General features: G+C 45.5%; 1 protein-coding gene across 2 annotated transcripts in view; it reads left to right on the forward strand.

Annotated features, from left to right (window-relative positions):
* TLE5 (TLE family member 5, transcriptional modulator) overlaps nucleotides 1-24678 on the forward strand; it is a 29209-nt gene extending 4531 nt beyond the window's left edge. Inside the window, exons 2-7 of one of the 2 annotated variants that reach the window (XM_081321544.1) lie at nucleotides 3579-3676; nucleotides 4525-4588; nucleotides 12529-12573; nucleotides 14776-14838; nucleotides 16370-16444; nucleotides 20840-24678. In XM_081321544.1, coding sequence (XP_081177670.1) covers nucleotides 3579-3676; nucleotides 4525-4588; nucleotides 12529-12573; nucleotides 14776-14838; nucleotides 16370-16444; nucleotides 20840-21061 — 567 coding nt within the window. In that variant the 3' untranslated portion in view covers nucleotides 21062-24678. The remainder of the gene's footprint in view (nucleotides 1-3578; nucleotides 3677-4524; nucleotides 4589-12528; nucleotides 12574-14775; nucleotides 14839-16369; nucleotides 16445-20839) is intronic. The other variant, XM_081321545.1, reaches the window with a different exon arrangement.
* The last annotated feature ends 2392 nt before the right edge of the window (nucleotides 24679-27070 follow it).

Below are 27070 nucleotides of genomic sequence, written 5' to 3' on the forward strand. Positions count from 1 at the left end.
TTATGACTTGCAGACTTCTGGCTAGGGAATTCTGGGAGTTGAAGTCCACACATCTTAAAAGTTCCTCCAGGTTGAGAAACATTGCTCTAGAGCTGGGGTCTTCAAACATGGCCCTTTTATGACTTGTGGAACTCCCAGAATTCCTCATCCAGGCACGCTGGCTGAGGAATTCTGGGAATTGAAGTCCACAAGTCATAAAAGGGCCACGTTTGAAGACCTCCTGCTCTATCATTAAGCAATGCAATCATGAAGCAAGTTTTAGCCTAATTTATAACCTTTTTGCCTGGGTAACTAAATCACAGGGGTCATTAAGCAAATCATGCAGATGTTATGCAAATCCAGCTTCCTTTGTTGACTTTGCACTCTCGGAAAGTTGCAGATGATACTCCCTTGATCCCAGGAACCTGAAACCATCGTAAACACATGCCAGCTGCCCCTAGATTTTGATCACATGACTGGGGACACTGCAGCAGTCATAAGTGCGAGGACTAGAGATATGTCACTTTTCAGCATTGTTTTAACTTCAAACAGCTGTTAAGTAAATAACCACAAGTTGAGGATTATTTTGTACTGCCATCCGGAGTCCATTGGAGTTAGGCAACAAATACATTTAAAAATAATTAAATTCAAATACTTGGCAACTGACTCACATTTATGAAGGTTGCGGTGTCCCAGGGTCACCTGATCCCCGTTTGCAACCTTCTGACAAACAAAGTAAATGGGAAAATCAGATTCACATAACAGCTGTGTCACTAACCAAACAACTGCAGCGTTACACTTAACTGTAGCAAGAGAGGTTGTAAAATGAGGCAAAACTCAACAGCAACTGCCTCGCATAGCAACAGAAATTTTGGCTTCCATTGTGGTCATAGCTTGAGGATTACCTGGGGATCTTTCTGGATCCCTTTGCAGCCCTCTGTTGGCTACAGAGAGTTTTGCAGTCTGGATACTGCACAAACCTCAAATTACACAGTAATAAAAATGCATCACTTTTCACCAGGGGTCTTCAAACTCTGCCCTTTTATGACTTGTGGACTTCAACTCCCAGAATTCCTCAGCCAGGCATTCCTGGCTGAGGAATTCTGGGAGTTGAAGTCCACAAGTCAAAAGGGCCAAGTTTGAAGCCTGGCTGAGGAATTCTGGGAGTTGAAGTTCACAAGTCATAAAAGGGCCAGGTTTGAAGACCCCTGCTTTACACAGTAGGTGAAGGAGTTGTGTTCGAATGATGTGATGAGCTCTGACCTGTGTGTAGAGGAAGCCTCACATTTTAGCATTCTTCACTTTCTGCCATTAAGAGTGGTATCATCTGCATATCTTAGGTTGTTGATGTTTCTTCCGGCAATCTTAATTCCAACTTTTGATTCATCTAGCCCTGCCTTTCTCATGATGTGCTCTGCATATAAATTGAAATAGGCAGGGCGACAGTATACAGCCTTGCCGGACTTCTTTCCCAATTTTGAACCAATCAGTGGTTCCGTGTCCAGTTCTTGCTTTACAGGTAGCCAAAATGTTTATTTCTTTATGATTAGATTTATCTCCCAACTTTTATTTGTGTAACTCAAGGCAACTCCCACCTCTTGTTCTCCCCATAACAACCACCCTGTGAAGCTCCTAGGCAACCTTGGTTCTTTTATGACTCGTGGAGCTCAACTCCCAGAATTCCTGAGCCAGCATAGCTGGCTCAGGAATTCTGGGAGTTGAAGTCCACGAGTCATAAAAGAGCCAAGGTTGCCTACCCTTGTAGCGTCTTGGTTTCCTGGTTCATAATCTTCACCGCTATTCCACAGGGGCTCTCAAAACGTTGCTGTGTAAAATAAGCTAAGATAACCTTTATTGTCATTTTGTTACTTGTGAGCACACTGGCCCACATTAAAAATGAAATTCTGTTGCCTGCTCTCGAAAGGAAAATATCTATCCATACACATAACACACATATACGCGTGCTATACACATATACAATACATACATACATACATACATGTGTGTGTGTGTGTATCTTACACCCACACATACACAGTGCATTCAGAAAGTATTCAGACCCCCTTCGCTTTTGTCAATTTTGTTACGCTGCAGCCTGATTCTACAGTTGTTGAAATTAATTCTTTTTCTCATTTCTCTACGCTCACTACCCCATAATGAGAAAGTGAAAACTATAATTTTAGAAACATCTGAAAATTTATTAAAAAGGAAAAAAAAAACCCTGAAAGATCACATCGGCATAAGTATTCAGATCTTTTGCAACCAGGCGTGTAATTTAGCTCTGCTGCTTCCCATTTCTCTTGATCATTGCTGACATGTTTCTACACCTTGATTGGAGTCGGCCTGCGGTAAATTAAATTGATTGGACATGATTTGGAAAGGCACACACCTCTCTATGGAAGGCCTCACAGCTGGCAGGCAGTGCATGTTGTAGCAGAGCAAAAGCCATGAGGTCAAAGGGACTGCCTGCAGAGGATTATTGCAAGGCACAGATCTGGGGAAGGCTACAGTAAAAGTTCTGCTGCACTGAAGGCTCCTAAGAGCACAGTGGCCTCTATAATTCTCAAACGGAGGAAGTTTGGCACAACCAGGACTCTTCCAAGAGCTGGTCGCCCAGTCAAACTGAGCAAGGGCCTTAGTAAGAGAGGTGACCAAGAATCCGATGACCACTCTGACTGAGCTCTGGAGATCCTGTGTGGAGATGAGACAGAGTTCCAGAAGGAGAAACATCACTGCAGCCAGCCCTCCACCCATCTGGGCTTTATGGCAGAGTGGCTAGCCCAGAAATCTTCAAACTTGGCCCTTATGACTTGTGGACTTCAACTCCCGGAATTCCTCAGCCAGGCAGGCTGGCTGAGGAATTCCGGGAGTTGGGAGTCCACAAGTCATAAAAGGGCCAAGTTTGAAGACCCCTGGGCTAAACAGAAGCCTCTCCTCGGTGCAAAATACATGAAAGCCCACTCGGAGTTTGCAACAAAGCCGCTGAAGGACTCTTCAGACAGTGAGGAACAAGATTCTCTGGTCTGATGAAACCAAGATTGAATTGTTTTGTTTCAATTCCAAATGTTAGGTCTGGAGGAAACCAGGCACCGCTCATCATCTGCCCAATACCATCCCAACAGTGAAGCATGGTGGTGTCAGAATTGTGCTCTGTGTGTGTGTGTGGGGGGGTGTTTTTCAACAGGAGGGACTGGGAGACTGTTCAGGGTTGAAGGAAAGCTGGATGGAGCAAAGTGCAGAAATATCCTCAATGAAAACCTGCTCAGCAACGCTGAGGGGAAAGGGAGAGGTTTCCAAGCTGAGCTATGTTAACTTAGGAATTCTGGGAGTTGAAGTCCACGAGTCATAAAAGAGCCAAGGTGGCCTACCCCTGACTCTTGTAGTGTAAACATGGTCACGGCAGCCCCTAAATCATAATTTATGCCATTTGTTTGACAGTGCAATGGATGGTTTCTAAAAGGAATCTTGAGGACTAGCATCCTGAGCAGGCAGCTCAGCAATATACCAAATCAAGTGCAATTAAAGCAGGCTCCTAGGCTCAATTTTTAATCAGCTAAAGGATATTTCTCCCCGCCCCCCCCACCCCAATTCTGTTTCAGGCTTCTTCTCATCTGCCCCAGCAGTTGAAGTTCACAACTTCGGATTCCTGCGACCGGATTAAAGATGAATTCCAGTTGCTCCAGGCACAGTACCACAGGTAAATCGCCTAGTTTTTCTCCAGCTTTCAGCCAGCGGTTGTGTGAACGATGATTTCTAGGCCAGGATGTGGGAGCTGGTGAAATTGAAAAGAAGGTTGGATCCTAGGGGACTTAACACTCAGCACGATTGATCACTCAGGCATGTATTTGCTCGATTTTTGCTTATCAGGATCTCAGCCGTGTGCAGCCTTGGTGCAGTTGTGTGAAAAAGGTCACTGGAACAGAACAAGTGTCTTGTCAACCTCAGCAACTTGTAAGATGCGTGGACTTCAACTCCCAGAATTCCCCAGCCAACCTCCTGGGTTAAACCCTTTGGAGTCAGACATGCTTGCCAGTCTTTCGCAGATCCTCCAGAGATTTCCCCCCCCCCGAGATCCCAGTATGATCTCCAGATCTGCCCCTCCTCTCTTTTTTGAGATCCCCTTCCTATGTATTTTGTCAAACAAATGCGGATCCACCATTATTTTGCAATAATTTAAAACACTGGCGGAGGGGAAGAATCTTCATTCCTGGATCCTTAAGTTTAGACGTCAATTGCAATTTGGAAATTGGGGCATGTTTTATAAGATGCATTCTGTTTTTTTTTTTAAAAAAAAATAAAAATCTAGAGGATGGTACGGGATCTCAAGCTCAGAAACGGGTGCCCGAGCTTTTGATCGCGTGACCGGAAAGATGCAGCAACGGTTGGATGGGTGAGGACCCCTTGTCAATGGCTTTTTTTTTTCTCTGGGTGCTGTTGTACAACTTTGAACGGTCACTGAACGGAAGTTTCCAACGGCCGAGAAGCCCCCTCCCCTTTGTTCCCCCTGCCCACCTCCCAAGTCTTCCTCTTTTTTTTTTTTTACAGCCTGAAATTGGAATGCGACAAACTGGCCAGTGAAAAATCCGAGATGCAGCGCCATTACGTGATGGTAAGTTTCGCACTCGCAATCGACCGGGGTGGTTTTGTGTGTGTGTGTGTGTGTGTGTGTCCCACAGAGAAGAGCAGCAGGTCCTGTGAGGCAAAGTTGCAAATGACACCCCCGCATATTTCTCCCATAGAAAGGAAACGGGGAACAGCCCCCCCTCCCTCCTTCGCAAACCAAACCAGAGTGTGCGGGATCTCCTGTTCAGATGCAAGTAATAGGAAGCTTGGTGAGCAGCGGGGGCGGGGGGGCCACAAGGCCTCCATAAGTCAGATGCCTCCCCCCCAGGAATCAATCCCTGTGAACTAAAGATACACACACACACACACACACACACACACACACCAGTTACTGCCTTAAGATCTGTTCTCAATTGGATTCTGGTTCTAGATTCCTCCCCTCAGTCCAAAACACAAAGTCCATTTTAATTTTATTTCTTTATTTTTATTACTTGATTAAATTTATATGCCACCCATCTCATCATTGAGCAATTCCAGTGGTGTCCTGTCCTGTCCCCTCTCCTTCCTTCCCTTTCCTTCCTCCCTCCCTCCTTCCTCCTTCCCTCCCCTCCTTCTTTCCTTCCTTCCTTCCCTCCCTCCCCTTTCCTTCTTTCTTCCCTCCCTCCCCTCTCCTTTTTTCCTTCCTTCCTTCCCTCCCTTCTCCCTCCCTCCCCTCTCCTTCTTTCCTTCCTTCCTTCCCTCCCTCCCTCCTTCCTTCCTTCTTCTCTCCCCCTCCCCTCTCCTTCCTCCTTCCTTCTTCTTCCTTCTCTCCCTCCCTCTCCTTCCTTCCTTTTCCCCTCTTTCCTTCCCTCTTTCCTTCCTTCCCTCCCTCCTTCCTCCCTCCCTCCCCTCTCCTTCCTTCCCTCTTTCCTTCCTTTTCTTCCTTCCCTCCCTCCCTCCCTCCCTCCCTCCCTTTCTCTCTTCCTTTCATTCTTTCTTGACTAGAAACTTAAGGAGGTCCCAGCAAGATCCCAAAACTTAGTCTGCCTTCTGGAAGGATTTCCCTTTGTGTCCTCTATTCAGCCTCCATCAGTTTTTTGTTTTTTGCAAAAGGAGGCTTGACTGTTTTGCATAAGTCACCCAGGCAGCTGCATTTAGGCTGGGCTTAATTTTTTTATTTATTTAGCTTTTATCAGGACACAGTTAGCTGGCTCTCTCCTGGATGTGCCGGTGGGAGGTGGCCAGCTGTGCTAGCAGCAGCTGGTGCCAAGATTCAAGGTGATGGATGTCGTTAGCCTTGAGTGAAACCAGTTCCCAGGCCCTCCAAAAAGAGGCCGGCCGCACCTTCTCTGGAGCAGAGAGATAAGGCACAAATGCTTTGTATTTCCTAGGCAATTCAATTAAAAAAGAAAAGGGCAATGTGTGTGTGTGTGTGTAAACAAACAAACTAAAGGAACACTGGGATGGAATAAGAAAAAAACAGATTTTATTGCTAAAAGATCAAGCTTTCGTCAGCCGGGTTGGGGAGAGATCGTGTTTGTACTGTTGGTGTCTGCACTCTGCTCATGGAGCACCCTACCGATGTGGTTGTTGAGGTCAGTCGTATTTCTTTGAGTTGTCCCGCATCCGTTTTTGGGGGATGTAGTTGTCTCTGGGTATCTGTTGTCAGAAGCGAATTGCTGACAGTTGTAGCCGTAGCTCTAGCCATTGCCCGTCTTCTCACACCAGAGGTCCTAAGTGGTTGTTGCTCTTCTTCCCTGTGTTCTACATTGCAGGGTGGTTGTGTGTTGCTGCAATCTTGATTTTGATACAATCAGGCGCTCTGTGAATGCTTGCGCTGTTCGCCTTCATATCGGGCACGTCGTTGTTCCTCTTCCCAGCTCCCCCCTGCCTGGTATGCAGTGGGGGGGAGGGCTGTGTGCCGGTTGATAGAGGAGTGGTTTGAAAACCAAGCTTCCTTGAACAAGCGGCCGCCTTTGGTGTCGTCACTGGCAATTGCCTCGGTCCCTGTTAAGATTAAAGACTGGTTATGTGTAGCCATGTGCACACATTGTATCAAAATCTAGATTGCAAAATCTAGATTGCAAAATCTAGATTCCATCCTGACGAAATCTTGATCTTTTAGCAATAAAAACTCTTAGTTTTTCTTATTCCATCCCAGTGTTCATTTAGTGTGTGTGTGTGTGTGTGTGTGTGTATATACACACACACACACACACACGCACACACACACACATATATACACACATACATATATATATATTCAAGGTGCTGGTGATGACCTATAAAGCCCTAAATGGCTTGGGTCCGGGATATCTGAGGGGACACCTGCTGCCGGCATCAAGCTCCCTTCGTCCAGTGCGCTCCCACAGGGAGGGTCTTCTCAGGGTGCCACCGGTAAGAGATTGCCGGCGGACGACACCCAGGGAGAGGGCCTTCTCAGTGGGGGCGCCTGCCCTGTGGAACCAGCTGCCCGTGGAGCTGAGGACTGCCCCCGACCTCCGTTCATTCCGCCGGGACCTGAAGACCTGGCTCTTCGAGCTCTCTGGCCCAGGCCTAGGATTAATCTTATTTTAACTGGGGTTTTATTTATGCAGGGACAAATATAATTTTTTTTAAAATTTGTTTTTAACTTTTGTATCTTGGTTTTTTTTTTTAATCACCCTGTAAACCGCCCTGAGTCCTTCGGGAAAGGGCGGTATATAAATGTAATCATATATATGTATATGTATATGTATATGTATATGTATATGTATATGTATATGTATATGTATACACATACATATATATATATATATATATACATGTATATATACATATACACACATACATATATTTATATATATATATATACATATATATACACGCATACATATATATACATACATACACACACACATACACACACACACATATATGTATATATGTATATCTTTGGTCATTCGGGTTTTTTCCCACGTAGAATTGGAGGTATCAGGGCAACATTTCGACGAAATCTCATCCGTCATCCTCAGGCTGGTGACTTCAGCTTCGTTCTTCTGGGAGAAGTGAAGAACGAAGCTGAAGTCACCAGCCTGAGGATGATGGATGAGATTTCGTCGAAACGTTGCCCTGATACCTCCAATTCTACGTGGGAAAAAACCCGAATGACCAAAGATCTACATAGAAACACCCGCGAAAACCTCAGAAAACAAGTGTGTGTGTGTGTGTATGTGTGTGTGTGTGTGTATATATATATATATATATATATATATATATATATATATATATATATATATATATATATATATATATATATATATATATATATATATATATATATATATATATATATATATATATATATATATATATATATATATATATATATATATATTGCTCAAAAAAATAAAGGGAACACAAGATAAGACATTCTACTATTAAATACAGTACATTGTGTTGTTTAAGTGTTCCCTTTATTTTTTTTGAGCAGTATACACACACCCACATTAAGTATTTGTTAAGTATTTTAGAATACCTTGCAATGTAAGCACATACTAACCTTTTGTGAGAGTCAAGAAAAGACGCAAAACACAGGGTAGGATTGAAGAACCACCACCTGTGCCCGCTTCCTCCATTTAGAAGGCAGAACCCCAGTGAGCCAAACCCTCTGCCTTGCCAAGTTCCTAGTCCTTAATGTGGAGTGTTTGAATTTTATGGAGGCCTGCAAGAGCAGTTAAGGTGGGTCAGAAGGATTGAATTTGCGGGGTTTTTTTCTTTTTCTTTCTTTCTTTTTTCTTTTGCTTTATCCGTTCCCCAGATTAATTCCAGAGGCCCCAAATCGGCTGGTGGCAACTTAAATAAATGAGTGTGTTTGAAAGGGGGAATATTTTGGCTCTCTGTCATTTAAGAAGATTAAAAGGTGCAGGATTGCTGTTTGTTTTTAATCCAGGTCAGTGTTTTCTCTCTTGGCACCCCTTCCCAATTTTAAAAGTCATGGAGGACCCCAAACAGAGTTTTTGTTTGCACAGGTTACATTTATTGATATTTACAGCATTAAAATGTGTAGAAATTTTATTTATTAAATCCGCTAAAAATGACTATGAAACTCACTCAGTTTTAAAATCGATAAAATATTTCTCATGGGGAAAAAGCCGCTGTTTTTTTTAAAAAAAATAAACAATGAGAAGGCTGATGACATTTTACATTTTTGCAATATTTTCAATATCCCACAAATCATTTTGATTTTCTGGACCCTTAAGTGAGTTTTGGCAGATGTTCTGACCATACTTTAAGAAACACCATTCTAGTGAGTTCAGAAATGGCAGATGATGATGATGAAGAAGTAGAAGTAGTAGTAGTATGGAAGGGACCTTGGAGGTCATCTAGTCCAACCCCCTGCTCAGGCAGAAAACCCTATACCATTTCAGACAAATGGCTGTCCAGTCTCTTCTTAAAAACTTCCGGTGTTGGAGCACCAACAACTTCTGGTGGCAGGTTGTTCCACTCATTAATTGATTAATTGTTCTAACTGTCATTTAGGGGGAAACAGTGTACAGTTAGTCCTCTACTTATGACCACAGTTGAGCCCAAAATTTCCATTGCTAAGCAAGATAGTTAAGTGAGTTTTGCTACATTTTATGACCTTTGTTGCCATAGTTGTTAAGTGAATAACATGGTTCCAAGAGCCCAACGTTTGATCACATGACCATGGGGAATGCTACAGTGGTTACTTTTTTCAGTAATGTCATAATTTTGAACAGTCACTAAGCAAACGGTTGTAAGTTGAGGACTGCCTGCAGAAGGGATATGTTCAGGTTTTCTGACTGCAGAACCTGAAGTTTCTTGGTATAAGATTTTGGAATTCATACTTCTCCCTGTGATCTACAGCCATACAACAACCAACAACAACAATAATAATAAAGTTGGAGGGGACCTTGGAGGTCATCAAGTCCAACCCCCTGCTCAGGCAGGAAACCTTATATACCACTTTAGACAAATACAGGTCATCCTTGAATTATGACTGTAAGGGAGCCTGCCCAGGGCAGTCGTAAATTGATTGTGTTGTTTTATGATTTTCCAACCTTTTTTACAATCTTTTCATTAAGTAAATTGCTGCAATCGTTAAGTGAATGTCACAGGTGTTACAGTCATTCAACTCTGGCCCCGGTTTTGCTGAAAACAGAAAGGAAATGCCGTGTTTTGGCAAAAATGTCATAAAACATAGTTACACGAGCACAGAAGGCTGCAAACAGCCATAAACTCAGCCCTGTTGCGAGTGACTGAGCAGTCACTAAACAAGCAGTCGTAAGTCAAGGACTACTCAATCATCTGTTGCTGGTGATTTTTCCCCCCTGCTTCAATGTGTAGGTTGGGCAAGGAATGCTTTTAATGTGAAGCAGGGAAAATATTGTTCCCAGTAAATCAGTGAACAAAAGAAGCAGTTTTGAGTGGAGAAATGACTTTTAATCTCTTGAATTCCTTTTTGGTTCACTTTGGAAAGCAGAGACGGCCCATGATCAAACTGAGTTTCATCCTGGTTGTGCATAAAATCACGGCTTGGCTTTAACTTGCTTGAAAGCATTCTGGCACAGTGTACACAAAGTTGAATCTTAATTCCGTTGTCTCATGAATGCAGTTTTTGGGAAAAAGGAAAAGCAAAAGCTGGTTTGTGGGCAGGGCCAAAGTCAAAGTGGGCAGGTGCGACCAAAATCAATGTGAACATAGTATAAACTTGGCCCTTTTATGACTTGTGGACTTCAACTTCCAGAATTTCTCAGCCAGGCATGTTTGAAGAGCCCCTGCTCAAGAGCAATGTTTCTCAACCTGGAGGAACTTTTAAGATGTGTGGACTTCAACTCCCAGAATTCCCCAGCCAGCGTGCCTGGCTGAATAATTCTGAGAATTGAAGTCCACAAGTCATAAAAAGGGCCAAGTTTGAAGACCCCTGATATACAGGTTATCCTTGACTTCCAACCACAACGGAGCCCCAAATTTCTCTTGCTAAACGAGACAGTTGTTAAGTGAGTTTTGCCCCCCCACTCTGTGACCATTCTTGACACAGTTAAGTTAGTAACGTGGCTTCTAAGTGAATCTGACTTTGCTTGTCAGAAGTTGGCAAAGGTCATCTAGATGATTAATTAGGAAAGAAGCTTAACAATGAGGTGGATATTTAATTGTTATCTTCTAAAATTACCAAGAAATGTATTAATTTAAGGTTGACAAATGAGAAGATTATTTGAAGAAGAGAAAATCAAGGAAAGCGACTGTGTGGAATATGGGACTATAGAAACCATCTGTTATTGATTATTTGTAAATGCAAACCCAGACAACACACTGTTTACCAAATATTGATGGGGGGGTATGTAAAAAAACCAAAACAATAAAACATTTTTTTTTTATAAAGAAGTTTGCAAAAGATTTATCACATATGTTCCCGGGACACTGCCGCCGTTATAAATACAGGCCAGTTGCCAGGCATTCCAGTTTTGATAACATGAAAACAGGGATACTAGTTGTAAGTGTGAATAAGGGTCATAAGTTCCTTTTCCCACTCCTGTTGTAACTTTGGTCACTAAATGCCATTGCCACTGCCCACTGCCTTGGTGGAGCAGTGGGCTAATGCCTCCTTAAGTATCACCAGCTGCCTGCAATTAAGTGCAGGTTCGCATCCCACCAGCCTCAAGGTTGACTCAGCCTTCTATCCTTCCGAGGTAGGTAAAATGAGGACCCAGATTGTTGGGGGCAATAAGCTGACTTTGTAATAATGCCGCTTGGGGTGTGTGTGAAAGCCCTAATAAGCAGGCATATACATAGAATGAAGGCTACTGCTAAGCTTGTAAGCCGCCCTGAGTCTTCGGAGAAGGGCGGGATATAAATGGAATTAAAATAAAAAATAAAATAAATAAATAAATAAATGAGCTGTTGTATTCCGAGGTTTATCTGTATGCAGACTTTTTCTTGGTTCATCCATTTCCTTTCCTCTTAATCTTGTTTCTCCTTTCCCCACTTCCGTATTCTCTCTTTCCCCCCCCATGCTCTTTACAGTAAAACTATTTAAATAATAATAATAATACTTCGCAGGCCACAGTGGAGAGCTTTGATTCAGATTCCGTGCCAGAAAGGAATTTTAATTGTGGGTGCGGCAAAATTGCAGGCGCATGGAAAGGGCAGAGAAACATGTTAATTTGTGTGTTGTTAACTTCTAAAATTCAGAAGGGTTTTGTTGTGTTTTACTGTTGCTCCGGCTCATAGAATTGTGGGGTAGAAAGGGGTCTCCAAGGGCATCTAGTCCAGCCCTTTGCAACGGACAGGAAAGACCGTGTGATAGAATTGGGACTGGGAAGGGACACCCCCCACCACCACCAAAGTAATCTAGTCCAGCCCTTTGCAATGGGCATTAAAGTCAGTATCAGAATTGAGGACTGAGAAGGGACCCCCCCCCCCAAAAAAAATAATAATCTAGTCAAGCCTTTTGCAGTGGGCATTAAAGTTAGTTTCAGAATTGAGGACTGAGAAGGTACCCCTAGAAGTAATCTAGTCCAGCCCCTTTGCATTGGGCATTAAAGTCAGCACCAGAATTGAGGATTGAGAAGGGACCCCCCCCCCAAGAGTCATCAAGTCCAGCTCTCTGCAACGGGCAGAAAAACTATGTCAGAATTGGGAATGGAGAAGGGATCCCCAAGAGTTACTTAGTCCATCCTTTTCCAACGGGCAGGAAAAGCAGTTAGCGTCAAAATTGGTGACTGGGAAGGATACCCACGGGACATTCTAGTAGTCCAACTCTTTGCAATCATAGACTCTTAAAATCCTCCAGAGGTGGAGAATCCACAACCTCGTCTAATTCTAATCTTGTTGCACATGGGCCATTGCTGTGTTTGGCCACGATCATAATACGGAATACCTATCTCTTAGTAAAATCGGGAGATGAGTTCAAATCCTGCAGGGACAACTCCAGAAATTAGGAAACAGGCCTAGATTTCATCAAGCAAGCAGATATTTTAATTTTGTCTCTTCTTCTTCTTCCAGTATTATGAGATGTCCTATGGCCTCAACATCGAAATGCATAAACAGGTGAGATTTTAAGATTAAAATCGTCATAAATATGAGTCAGTTGCCAAGCCTCTCAATTTTGATCCCATGGCTATGGGGATGCTACAACGGTCGTAAGCAGTGGTGGGATTGAAATACCTGAACAAACAGTTCTCTGCGTGGATGCAGGCCTGGCCCTCTGAAGCCTAGAATGGACTTCTGCAAGTAGCATCCATGCACTTCCAGTGGGCCATTCTAGGCCTGGGGGACCTCCCAGGCCTAAAACAGACTTCCGGAAGTGGCATCCATACACTTCCAGCGGGCCATCCTCCAGGCCTCCCAGGCCTAGAACGAACTTCCGGAAGCAGTGTTCATTCATCTTAGTTCTCCGAACTCAACAAATTTAGCTACTGGTTCCGGTTCTACCGAACGGGCTGAATCCCACCACTGGTCATAAATGTGAAAACGTCAAAAGTCACTTTTTTCTGTGCTGTTGTAACTTTGAACGGTTACTAAATGAACTGTTGTAAGTTGAGGACTGCTTGCATATGCAGCTGGATCAGGAGTGGGTTTTTCTCACCTCAACTCCTTCTCCCTTGGGTTATAATATCATTTCAGGAGCAATTGAGGTCACCGGCTACGTGCTGTCTGTGATTATATTCAGGGCCACCCTCCCCACCACTTCAAACAAGTAGAGCCCTTACAAACAACCGGGCGTGCCTGCCAGACACTAGCTAAATATAATTGAAATTTCATTTAAATGACATTTAAATTAAATTGCAGTTAATCCGATTTGTTCCTCCTGCGTGTCATCATCTACCTGTTCTGACTTACTGCACCTTTTACAAAAGACCGCATCTGGTCTTTTCAATATGCTGTGCTAGAGCAAACAAATTTAATTAAAAGCGGGGTTTATTAGCTCCACCCAGCTCATTTCTTTATTCTTGTCTTAATTTTTTTAAAAAAAAAATGAGATGCAATTTTAGGCTACTGTGCAGCCCAGGGTTGAATGGTTTATGGCCCTTTTAAGACCTGTGGACTTCAAATCCCAGAATTCCTGAGTCAGCCATGCTAGTTCAGGAATTCTGGGAGTTGAAGTTCACATCAGGCTGGCTCAGGAATTCTGGGAGGTGGAAGTTCACCAGTTGTAAAGAGGCCATAGTTGCCCACCCCTGATGTAGTCCAGTAAACTTTTGCCAGCTCTTCTAACACCCATTATTAGACCAAGTTTAAACCATGATGCTGACTTACTTATTTATTTAGAAATGACCGTGCATAGGAGCAGGTTGTGCTTTATTTAAGCCAAGAGGTTGAATTGTACGAAATTACAATTACGAATCCCATATCCATTTTTTCTTAGAAGAACCAGATTCCTCCAAAGACTTGCTGCTCCTTTTCAGTGGGGTTATTGGGAAATTCCACTCAGCCACTATCTGCATCAGTGCTTTTCAAAATGGTGACTTTAAGATGGGTGGACTTCAACTCCCAGAATTCCCCAAACAGTATGCTTTTAAGATGGGTGGGCTTCAACTCCCAGAATTTCCAAGCCAGCATGCTTTAAGATAGATGGGCTTCAACTCCCAGAATTCCCCAGCAAGCATGCTTTTAAAATGAATAGACTTCAACTCCCAGAATTCTCTAGCTGGTATGCTTTAAAATGGGTGGACTTCAACTCCCAGAATTCCCAGGCCAGAACATCCATCCCATCTTAAAGTCACCAATTTGAGAAAGGCCCCCTGATTGCCATCTTTTCTTTAGGCCTTCTTTTTGCTCACTTTTAACCCCAAATTGTTTGCATTCAGTAAAAATTGGCGTGGTCCGCCCAGCCACGTGGACCTGTGTGCATTCACACAATGCAGCCTCCATGAATCGGTTGATAGTTCAGAGTATTGTGTGAAGCCAGAAACCTGAAATGCCCTGGAATAAATGCATCTCTGAACAGTGTACTAAGACGGTAGCGTTGCCCATTGTTCAGGAAGTTCCACTAGAACGGAGAGTGTGTCACCTTTGCACCATGCAAAAGGTGCAAACGTTGCGCATTTTGTCATTGGCAGCCTGTCTTGTCGAACAGCCGTTGAGGGTGTCCTTTGCATAATGCTGCAAAGTGATGCAATAGGCTTTGGAGTCTGGGTTGTTGCTGCCAGATAAAACGCACTAGCACATCCTGGTTTTGTCGCCTTGTGCCAAGCAGCTGATTGAAGTACCCTCCTCTGGGTTAACCTTGTGTCTAATCTTCCATTTCAGGCTGAAATTGTCAAGCGGTTGAATGGCATTTGCGCCCAGGTGTTGCCATACCTGTCACAAGAGGTAATTCACCTTTTCTTTGCTCCGTTAGATTTATTTCTATCCCAGCCTTATTTTTACAAATAACTGGCTTTTTTCACCCAACTGGCTTTCATGCCTAAAGTGGGACTAGAATTCACCATCTCTGGGTGATTGGCTCAAAGTCACCTAGCTGACTTTCATGCCTAAAGCGGGACTAGAACTCGCCATCTCCTGGTGATTGGCCCAAAGTCACCTAGCTGACTTTTCATGCCTAAAGCGGGACTAGAACTCGCCATCTCTTGGTGATTGGTCCAAAGTCACCCAGCCAGCTTTCATGCCTAAGGCAAGACTAGAACTCACCGTGTCTGGTGATTGGTTCAAAGACACCCAAGGCAGCTTTCATACCTAAGTCTGGATTAGAATTCCCATCTGGTGAATGGTCCAAAGTCACCCAGCCAATGTTCATGCCTAATGCGGGACTAGAACTCACCAATTGGCTCAAAGTCACCCAAGGCAGCTTTCATACCTAAGGCTGGACTAGAACTCCCATCTCCTGGTGATTGACCCAAAGTCACCCAAGTGGCTTTCATGCCTAAGGCAGGACTAGAACTCACCGTCTCCTGGTGAATGGCCCAAAGTTACTCAGACAGCTTTAATGCTGAGCCAGAACTAGAACTCACAGTCTCCTGGTGATTTGTCCCAAAGTCATCCAGCCAGCTCTCATCCCTAAGGTGGGACTAGAACTCACTGTCTCCTGGTGATTGGCTCAAAGACACCCATCCCAGCTTTCAAGAATTCACCCTTATTTAGCTTTGAAAAGTATGGTATCTCTGCTTGCCTTAAGGCAGGGGTCTTCAAACTTGGCGACTTTTAAGACTTGTGGACTTCAACACCCAGGGCTGGCTGAGGAATTCTGGGTGTTGAAGTCCACAAGTCTTAAAAGTCGCCAAGTTTGAAGACCCTTGCCTTAAGGGGCTTATCTGCCCCAGTATCTGAATCTTCACTCCTTCATACCCTCCCTCCCTGCTTCTAGTAAGGACTGTAGGAGGGTGCCTTGGAAAACCCTCTGATAATGGCCGATGTTGGAGGTGGGGCGAGTCTGAAGCACTCTTGAGTACAGAGTTAACAGCATTTCCCGGTGGAGGTGAGCAAAGGAGAATTGGCAGAATAATAACGGTACAAAGCAAAGATAGGACCAATAGCCGCAGGCCCTTTGGGTGCAATCCCAAAACGTCTGGAGCACCGCGTGAACATCAGCATTAACAAAATCCCCCTCGGTCGATTGCAGAAGGCAGCTTTGCTTGGAACATCTGGCCACCTGCAATGGTCCCTTTAAGGTTCAGGGGCAACGTCTGTCTATCCTATGTCTTTGGGAAGGACACCTTCGGTGGACAGGAATGCCAAATCCGGTCCAAACATCTGGCTCAGCCTTAATAATGGAAATGCCATTTTCTGGCAGGAATTGGCTGGTAAACCACCCTGCCCTTTCTCTGTTGTTGATCCTCCTTGCTGATGGGTTCGTTTCATCTCCTAATGGTCTTCTCTTTCTCCTCCTCCCCCCCCCTTCCCCCAGCACCAACAGCAGGTCCTGGGAGCCATTGAGCGTGCCAAACAAGTGACTGCCCCCGAACTCAATTCCATCATTCGGGTCTGTGATGCTCTTTTTAAAAATTAGAACTGCTGGGAGGGCTGGGGTCTTGGGGATTTAGCCGTTGGGAGCAGTCCCCATTTTCACAGATCTTCTCGTGTGATGGGCCCATGACTTCGCTAATTTAGAGCGGGGAGGTTGTAGGGTCCCCAAGCTGGGCAACGTTAAAGGCGTGTGGATTTCAACTCCCAGAATAAAATACAAACGTAGTTTTCAAGTAGACAGTTATTTGAAGTTACAACTGCCAAAACGTCTTAGGGAGATATTTACCGCGAGCGAGATTCGAACAGCTTGACACAATGGTCAGATATGAGAGATTTCATGCTATACCCTACAATGAGCATCTCTGCATTTGTGGAGCGGCAGAGGTAGAAGACCTGGCTCACATCCTATTTGACTGTTGCCTGTATAAGGGTGAGAGACAGGTATCTTGGTCTATATACCAAATGAATGACCCATTGGGATCCCCATATCAAAACAACTTACCTTATGTCCAGCCAGAACTTGAAAATAACATTTAACGCAGCACAGTGCTTAAACAAAATGGTTCGCTTGAGATCTGCATATGTGGGACTGATTGGGGTAGATTGCAAGGGCGACTCCGAAATATAATTTTAGTCACATGTTATCTGTATCTTGAATAATTGTACGCTATTACAATTTCATTTTAGATTGTGTTTTGTTCCCATTTCATTTTAAATCGTATTTTATTCTAACTCCATTTTAAATTGTATTTTATCAAATTCCATTTTAAATTGTTTTTAATCAGATTTTAGTAACAATTTGTGGCTGGAACTTTGCACTCTGATGTGGCCCAAGGGCTAATCAGTAAAGACTTATATATATAACTCCCAGAATAGGTGGCATCGTGTCCTTCCCCCTCTGCTTAGAGAGGGGTGCTCAGTCTTAACATGGATGGCCTCTTTGCCTCCCTCTTCCAAACCAACAGATCTGTACATTGGGGAAGCAAAACAACCCCTTCATAAACTCGCGGCACAACATAGGAGAACAAACCCATCGGGATAAGGATTCAGCAGTCCATTCTGCATTCGAATGACAAAAGGTCACTCTTTCGAAGACAGCAAACTCCACATTCTGGATAGACAGGACTGCTGGTTTGAAAAGGGGAGGGGGCAGAAAGACCATTTACTAGATAAACCTCCAAGTGGCCTCAGTGACTCTCCGAGGAAATGCTAACAACCAGATGACTGCAAGGACTATAAATCCTTCCATCCTCCACCGTTCAGTCAGAACTGAAGAAGCTTCTTGGATGGGAAGCGAAACCTCTTCAAGGAAAAAAAAACAACCAAGACAGTTCAGTGGCCTTTTGAAAAAGCACCTTTGGGGGACAATCTTGACCTGGATGACTGAGAATCTCCACAGACTTGTCAGCTTTAAGGTGTGGAGGGCTTCAATTCCCAGCACTTCGGAGAATTGAAGTCCACACACGTTAAAAGGACTCGCAGTTGAAAAATACTGAGTTAAAAGTATCTTGCTTGGGTTCCGTTGCTCTCCAAACCAGAATGCTTTCCTGCGTGGGTCGGCCTGCTTTACAGGGCTCTTATGAGGATGATGGCGAAGAATCAGGAACGCTGTTTGATTCTCCTTGGAGGAAAAAAGACAGTTTTATATTCAGCGGTGCCTATTTAAAAACTGAGAACGGCGGAAGTGGGCGGGTGGGTGATAAACTCCAAATTTAATGTAATTGATGTGTCCAGCCACGTTAACAGGCATATTACTTTACTGTGCAAAAACCGCATCTGAGCATGCAAACTTAATAATTGCATTATTATGTAATTATATATTGTATAATAATCGACCAGCGTGGTGGCCTAGAGGTGAAGACGCTCGCCTCCCACTCGGAAGATTGAGAATTTAATCCTAGGCAGCTGGCAGATGTTTCTCTAATCGGCGCAAAGGGAAAATATTTGCTGCAAACTCCTTGTAGGCTTCAGGAAGGGTATCCATGCAGTAAATGCTCAGCTCCATTCAGTCGTCCTGATTCCACCCTGCATAAAGGGATTACAGGATGGCAAAAAGAAAAAAAATAATATGTAATATTAATAAATTTGTAGACAGAGCAGTAGAGACTGAATTAGCGCAAGTAGTGCTCAACTTAACAACAGTTCATTTAGCGACCGAAGTTACGGCACTGGAAAAAGTGACTTACGACCATTTTTCACACTTATGTGTGAAGTGATCAAAATTGAGATACTTGGCAACTGACTCCTATTTATGACAGTTGCAGTGTCATGTGATCCCCTTTTGCGACCTCCTGACCAGCAAAGTCAAGGGGGTGACTCACTTAACAACTCTGACAAGGTTGTAAAATAGAGCAAAATTCACTTAACAGATGTCTCACTTAGCAACAGAAATGTTGGGCTCATGTGGTCGTAAGTCGAGGACTACCTGTAACCCGTGCATAGTTGCCACCGCCCCATTGTACCGTCCCTTCCATCTGGTGCTACTAAACACGATTGCCAGCACTTTTAATTCTCCTTTTTTAGCCAAAAGGTGACAATTACAGATAGTCCTCAACTTACGACGAGTCATTTAGCAATGGTTCAAAGTTACGACAGACGCCCCCTCCCCCTCAAAATAATTACAACCTGCAATGGCTGTCTTTGTCATAGTCAAAAAGACCACATTTTGGATGCTCCGGAAACTGGCCCACATTTGCAGCCTCCTGACATTTTTTGCTGGAAATGAATGTTTATTTCTAGCTTCCAGCAAAAAAATGTCCCATAATGAACAATGAGTTCGCTTAGGGACCCCAGCATTCGCTTAATGACCGGCACAAAAGAGGTGGTACAATTTGTGCCAGTTATGTGATGATCTTTTACAACTCTCATGACCTTTGACCCGCTCCTGCCTTTTTTCAGGTAGGACAGTCAGTAAGCGGCTAGTCGTCAGTCGAGGATCACTTGTTCCTGTGTTTTATTGGATAGGGATGAGAAACCCATACAGGTAGTCCTCGACTTATGCCCACAGCTCAGCCCAAGATTTCCGTTGCTAAGCCAGGCGCATTTGTCACGTGAGTGTTGTCCTGTTTTTACAACCTGTCTTGCCACAGTTATCAAATCATTAATGTGCAGTTGTTATGTTCTTGACACGGTTGTTAAGTGAATCTGGCTTCCTCCTTGACTTTGCTTGTCAGGAGGTCGCAAAAGGGGATCCCGGGGCACCGCAACCGTCATAAACGTGAACCAGTTGCCCAGCGTCGGAATTTTGATCACGTGAGCATGGTGTTGTGATTCAGGGTCAGCCTGTGGGTTCGGCAGTTGGGTCGGACGACTCAGAGGAGGAGGGGGGTGTTGAAGAGCTTGCTGAGGGGGTTGGACAGCTTGATGATGATAGCCCTCAGCCAGGCCCCTCCCACTTGGTCACCATGGAGACCCAGCTGTGTGAGCCTGACAGCGTGGATGAAGATGACCCACAGCTGGCCCTGTTCAAGGACGCCCGACGCAGGAGGCAGTCAAGTAGGAGTAAACAGAGGAAGGCAGTGGGGCTTCTCGGAAGGAGGCAGAGAGAAGCCACGCCCTGAACTCTATATAAGGGGAATGTGTGGGGAGGGCTGGTTTGCTGAAAGCAACCGCTCAGATAGTGTTTCAAAGCTCCTGTATCTTGGTACGTGTCTTGTTTGTTTTTTGTAGTAATAAATTTGGCAGACGTCATTCCAGCCTCCTGCCGTTTATAAAGGGGTTGCCTTTTCTGCAGGGCCGGTAGCAGGCTGGTACAGAACACATGGGGAAATACAGTCATAAGTCACTTTCTTTCAGTGCCGCTGTAACTCTGAACGGTCACTAAACGGTTTGTGGTAAGTCAAGGACTTACTTGTATTTTTAAACTGGGGACGTCCAGTTCCCAGAACTGCAGGCTGCAATGGTCATTAAGTGTGAAAAAGGGTTGGAAGTCACACTGTCCAGTGCCGTTACAACTCTGAACGGCCGCTAAATGAACCGTCGTAAGTCAAGGACTTACGTGTACTTTTAAGCTGTGTGGACGTCTCCCAATTCCCAGAATTGGAGATGCTGCAGCGGTCATAGGTGTGAAAAACAGCCACGCTTTCCAGTGCCGCTGTAACTCTGGATGGTCGCTAAATGAACCGTCGTAAGTCAAGGACTTACGTGTACTTTTAAGCTGTGTGGACGTCTCCCAATTCCCAGAATTGGAGATGCTGCAGCGGTCATAGGTGTAGAAAAACAGCCACGCTTTCCAGTGCCGTTGTAACTCTGGACGGTCGCTAAATGAACCATGGCAAGTCTTGACTACCTGTAGCAACGACGGCTCGGAAAGAAGGTTGGGGAATGAAAGCGTCTCATTTGTCTTTCTTTTTTCTTGTTTTTTTTTCCTCTCTCTCTCTCTCTCTTTCCCGGATCTTTTCCCCTCTCGCAGCAGCAACTCCAGGCCCACCAGCTCTCTCAGCTGCAGGCGCTGGCCTTGCCCCTCACCCCGCTCTCCGTCGGCCTGCAGGCCCCTTCCCTGCCCGCCGTGAGCGCCAGCACCGGCCTGCTCTCTCTCTCGGCCCTGGGCTCCCAGGCCCACCTCTGCAAGGAAGACAAGAACGGACACGACGGAGACACTCACCAAGAAGATGACGGGGATAAATCCGACTAGGTGGATCTTCTCCAGTTTGGGGGGGGGGGGCGAAGGGCAGCGTGGGGCGATCCGGGAGGGGGGGCAGAAGATGCCGCATTTAATCCAATTCCAGGGGTAGTGGGCAAGCCACAGTTCTTCAGCAGGGGGGGAGAAAAAATTGCAGCAATAACATTTGAGCCCCCCCCTTTTTCCCCCCTGCCCCTCCTTCCGTTCCAGCCCCACAGCAGGCGTGAACGGTTCCCCAAGCAATTTTTTGTGGGGGGGGGGCTTTGCATGCATGTTAGGGGTCAGGTGAGGAAGGGGCGTGATTTTCCCCCCCCCCTTTTTTTCTGTCTCCCCTCCACCCTTTCAATTAAATCCAAAATATTAAGCTGGCATCAGAATATTCTTAACTGGGTTGCTGCCTTCCCACTCCGCCCTGGGCTCTTGCAAGGACCCCAGGCGATTGATTGGCCCCCGTTGGACAAGAAACCATAACAAACCAAGTTCTCCAAGTTATCCTAGATTTGTGGGAAAACCAGAGATCCTGGGAATTCTCCCCCCCCCCCCCCGGTCGCCCCATCCCCCATTCTAGCTGGCAGGTGGGGGAAGACAAGTCACTGGTACCCTCCCAGCCTGTATATCTGAATCTTGGCCTTTTCAAGATGGGTGGACTTCAACTCCCAGAATGCCCCGGCCTCACTTTGAAGAAACCCTGACCTAGATCGATCGTGTGGTGGAGGTTGTTGAGATGGCATTGTACAGGTTGTCCTCGACTGAACGTCGCAATTTCCTTTGCTAATCGAGGCGGAGGTGAAATGACCAGCTTTTTTCCCCCACGGCTGCTAAGCGAATCCCTGCAGGAGGGGGAATGCTGGGAGTTGAAGTCCAAACATCTTAAAATGGCCACCGTTGAGAAACAGAGGCCTAGCCAAAAAAAAAAAAAGCATAAATCCCAACATTCCTTGAGTTGAGTCCCCTGGCACAGTGGCACCTGGTTCCGAACAGCTGGCGCCCAGAGTTTTGTGCCCATGGAGGGCCATCCTCTCCCAGTGTGTGTGTGGGGCGGACAGACCCCATTGGGAGATGGCAGTCCTACAGGGTGAGAGAGAAAATGGCTGGCAAACTTTTGGAAACCCGCCCACCTCTTAAACATGCCCCCAAATGGAGAGATGTGGCTTGATGCTGGCATGTTGCACCCAGCCCCCCCCTTTCCATTCCCCAGTCTTCACCATTTGGATACAGGTGGTCCTCGACTTACAACAGTTCAGTTAGTGACCAAAGTTGCAGCGACCCTGAAAAAAGTGACTTACGACCGTTTTTCACACTTAATGACCGTTGCAGCATCCCCGTGGTCATCTGATCAAAATTCAGCCGCTTGGCAACTGACTCACATTTCTGATGGTCGCAGTTGTCCCGGGGTCACGTGATTTTGTGACCTTTTGACAAGCAAACTCAGTGGGGGAGGCCAGATTCACTTAACCACGTGACTAACTTAAATCGGCTGCAGTGATTCACTTAACAACCCTGGCTAAAAAAGTGGTAAAATGGGGCAAAACTCATGTGACAAACGTCTCACTTTAACAACAGAAAGGTTGGACTCAATTGTTGGCCGTAAGTCGAGGACTACCTGTATTCTTGCAGAGGTTGCATTGGGGTTTTTGTGACTGTCTCCAGCCAATCTGCCCAATGGCACAATTTCCCCCTTGTGGATTATAGACTCCCCCCTCTCAAAAAAAAAAAAAAACCTAGATCCAGCAGACTCCCCCTTACTTGCAAGTGCTCAGCAGCTGCGTTCAGCCAGGAAAGGCATTAACAGCTAGTCCTCGATTTATAGCCGTTCATTTAGCGACCATTCAAAATGGCAATGGCACTGAAACACGTGACTTACAATCAGCCCTTGCACTTATACGACCGTACGCGGCATCCCTCTGGTCACGTGATCAGAATTCAGGTGCTTGACAACCGGCATACATTTATGACGTTTGCATCATCCTGGGGTCATGTTTTAACAGAATAACAAGGAAGGGACTTTGGAGGTCTTCTAGTCCAACCCCCTGCTCTAGCAGGAAACCCTATACCAGGGGTCTTCAAATTTGGCCACTTTTAAGACTTTTGGACTTCGGTTCCCAGAATTCCTCAGCCAGCTGGGGAATTCTGGCTGAGGAATTCTGGGAGTTGAAGTCCATGTCTTAAAAGTGGCCAAGTTTGAAGACCACTGCCCTCTACCATCCCTTTTAACTCCGGCTTCTGCTCCTCCGAGAATTCAGGAAGTGATTGTCCTTAACCACCTTTTGCGACCATCCCAGCTGGCTTCTGAGAAGGAAAGCCAGATTCGCTTAACAACTGCATGATTCGCTTAACAACCGCCGTGATTTGCTCTTAACAACCGCAGCAAAGAGATAATAAAACTGGGTGTGATTTAACCACCGCCTTGCTTAGCTGTGGAAATTCTGCTACCGTTTCTGGTCGTAAATCGAGGACTATTGTACTCAAAGCAACGGGATCAACTTCTTAAAAGGCTATCCCGCCTTAAAAGGGTGATCTGTTTGATTTTGGGTAATTACGTGAAACAGCCAGACGTGGACAGATGCTTCCCACCGGTGAAGGCAAGCCAGGTTGACTCCTTGGGATTTTTTAACGGTTCTGGCCGGGCCTGACCCCGTCAAGACTTTACCAGTGCAAGGCATTGGGCAATTTGCAAGCCGCCAGATCCCACTGTACTCCCACTGTACACCAGTAGCTTAATTTGCTTTTCCCACTTAGCTCACGTCTGCCGATTGGGGTGGGGGGAGGCCTTTTCTGCAGAACCCTTTGCTTTGAATTTGATCCATATCGCTACTGACACCCCACACCCACACCCCACCCCCAAACACTTGCAAGCAGCATCTTCTGGGCTTTGTGAAGCCCCCTCCCCCCGCGCTCGACTCCTCCTATCGCTGGCCCTCCTCTGCTCCCACCAGCACTGTTTTAGCTAAGCAAGCACCTTTGTCATTATGCATGTCTCTTTGTTTTTAAGGTAGCACAGAAGCAAAAATTTTATATATATATACATATATATATAAATATATATAAATATATAAATATATTAGTTGGGTAATCTCTGCCTCTGGGTGAACCTCTCCATGGCGTGTTGTTTTTAAACCTTGCCTTGCTGTTTCCTTTCCCTGCCCTCTCTTTTTCGAGTTACAAAAAAAAAAAGCTGGAATTTGCAAACTGTCTCAAATGACGACACGACGGCTGGACTCCCTTTTTGAAGGTGGATTAGTCAGCCGGTTGGTTTGAAATTGGGGGGGGGGGTGTTTGAGGGGGATGGGAAAGGGTGTGAAAGGGGAGAGGGCTCCTGAATGCCCCTTCCAATTGCTTAAAAGAAAAACACCCCAAGGATCCTTGCAGCTATTCTATCTTTCCGTACGGTAGTTCTCGACTTTTTTTTTTCTTCCCTCCGATTCCCCAAATAAATTTTACGACAAAAGAGAATTTTTCGTGTTTGTATATATTCCTTTAGAGACAGAGAGAGAGAAAAAAAAAATCTTGTTGGCTCCGTGTGTTTATTAATCACTTGACCCTATATTAAGAGGAACTGAAGACAAATTCTGTATTGAAGATGTAATAGCTGTGCCTTTTCAAATAAAGAAATCAGATTGTTGGTTAAACTTTCGACCGCTTCGTTACTGCCTCTTTTAGATTCCTTTTTTCCCCCTTCAGTTTTATTTTGGCCCGCACTCAGACCTCTGAGGCTGAAAATAAAATTATTGTTGAAATGTGTTGGTTAAAAGTCTCTAATGAAGTCTCTAATAAAGATCATGGCATCCGGCCCTCTCAATTCCTGGCAAATAGATGGGGAAGAAATGGAGGTAGTGACAGATTTTATTTTCCTGGGCTCCAAGATCACCGCAGACAGGGACTGCAACCAAGAAATTAAAAGACCCTTGCTCCTGGGGAGGAAAGCCATGGCAAATGTAGACAGCACACTAAAAAGCAGAGACATCACCCTGCCAACAAAAGTGCGTATAGTCAAGGCTATGGTCTTCCCAGTTGCAATGTATGGGTGTGAAAGTTGGACCATAAGAAAGGCTGAGCGCCAAAGAATGGAGGCCTTTGAACTATGGTGCTGGAGAAGACTCCTGCGAGTCCCTTGGACTGTAAGGCGATCAAACCGGTCAGTCCTAGAGGAGATCAACCCTGACTGCTCTTTAGAAGGCCAGATCCTGAAGTTGAAACTCAAATCCTTTGGCCACCTAATGAGAAGGACTCACTGGAGAAGAGCCTAATTCTGGGAAAGGTGGAGGGCAAGAGAAGAAGGGGACGACAGAGAATGAGGTGGCTGGATGGAGTCCCTGAAGCAGGAGGCATGAGCTTAAATGGACTCCAGAAGATGGTAAGGGACAGAAAGGCCTGGAGGAACATTGTCCGTAGGGTTGCGATGGGTCGGACACGACTTCACAGCTAACAACAACAACAATGAAAGTGTTGTATAAAAACATGGTGTTTGGAAGCCTCTCTGACTAACCACCAATGGAGAGCGCTGTGGTTTTATCAAGTGTTCCATTTGAGTGCCTCTGCTGGCAAGGGGTGGTACTGCACTGTCAGATCAATGTTCAGGTGACATAAAAGAGCCAAAGGGGGTTGATCTTGGCTTTATAGAACCAAGTCTAACCAGGTTTGTTTCCCATGTCAAACTTTTTGCTTGGGATGTTGTTAGCTGCGAAGTCGTGGCCGACCCATCGCGACCCTATGGACAACAGGCAAGAGAAGAAGGGGACGACACAGAATGAGGTGGCTGGGTGGAGTCACTGAAGCAGGAGGTGTGAGCTTAAATGGACTCCAGAAGATGGTAGTGGATAGGAAGGCCTGGAGGAACGAGGTCCTGTCTTAGGCCCAGTACTCTTCAACTTCTTCATAAACAATTTAGCTGAGGGGATAGAAGGAGAACTCATCAGGTTTGCAGACAACAGCACTCTAGAACAGGGGTCTTTAAACTTGGCCCTTTTGTGAGTTGTGGACTTCAGTTCCCAGAATTCCTCAGCCAGCGTGCCTGGCTGAGGAATTCTGGGAGTTGAAGTCCACAAGTCAGAAAAGGGCCAAGTTTGAAGACCCCTGCTCTAGAAGATAGATACAGAAGAATCTTGACAGACTTGAACCCTGGGCCCTATCTAACCAAATGAAATTCAACGCTATGAAAAGTCAGGTTTTTCCCTTAGAGAAGAATAACCAAAAGCACAGGTACAGGATAGGTGGCGCTTGGCTCAATGGCAGTAACTATGAGACAGACGTAGGAGTCCTTAGTGAACAACCGCTTAAATATGAGCCAGCAGTGTGCTGCAGCCTCAAAAAATAGCTAATGCAATCCTAGGTTGCATCAACAAAGGGATAGTGTGCTCTCCCACTCATGCAACACAGATGTAAGGAGTCTTAATTCCAAACCTGAATATTCCCCAGCAATTCCCTGGGCTAGCATCAGCTCAACCCCAATGAGTTCTACAGGCTACTCAAATGAAGCCAACGCTAGTCCTCAAGGCAAAGGCAAATCTAGTCCACTAGGCCAGGGATCCCCAACCTACGGTCCACGGCCCGGCCTGTTGGCCACCAGGCCCCGGGAATAGCTGGCGAGCCCTGCCCCATTCACAGCACTGCTGTGTGAGCACTAGCAGCCCCATTTGCACGTGCATGGGGACACTAACACCACCTCCCGTGCCACGCGGGCACCAGTGGCCCATTTGCGCTGGCGTGCGTGCCATGGGCATGCGCGGCCCACTTGCACATGCAGGTGGGCGGCAGTTTGCACATCATGGGTGTGCATGGTCCACTTGTGCACACGTATGCACGCTAGCACCACCATGTGCATGCCTGTTTGTGCATGTGCCCCAGGGCTACGTGTGTACACATTTCCTTACTGCTTCCTTCCAGGCTGCCAAGCCGGAAAGTTTGGGGAACTGCGCTAGGCAAAAGTAAGTTTCCAAGACAGAGGCAAGTCCACCGACAAGGTAAAAGCAACAGATGAAGAGACACACAGCAAGGAAACAAACACATTCCCAGCATCGTCTG

The sequence above is a fragment of the Vipera berus genome, assembly GCF_964194415.1.
Source record: "Vipera berus genome assembly, chromosome: 1".
NCBI classification, from domain to species: Eukaryota; Metazoa; Chordata; class Lepidosauria; order Squamata; family Viperidae; genus Vipera; species Vipera berus.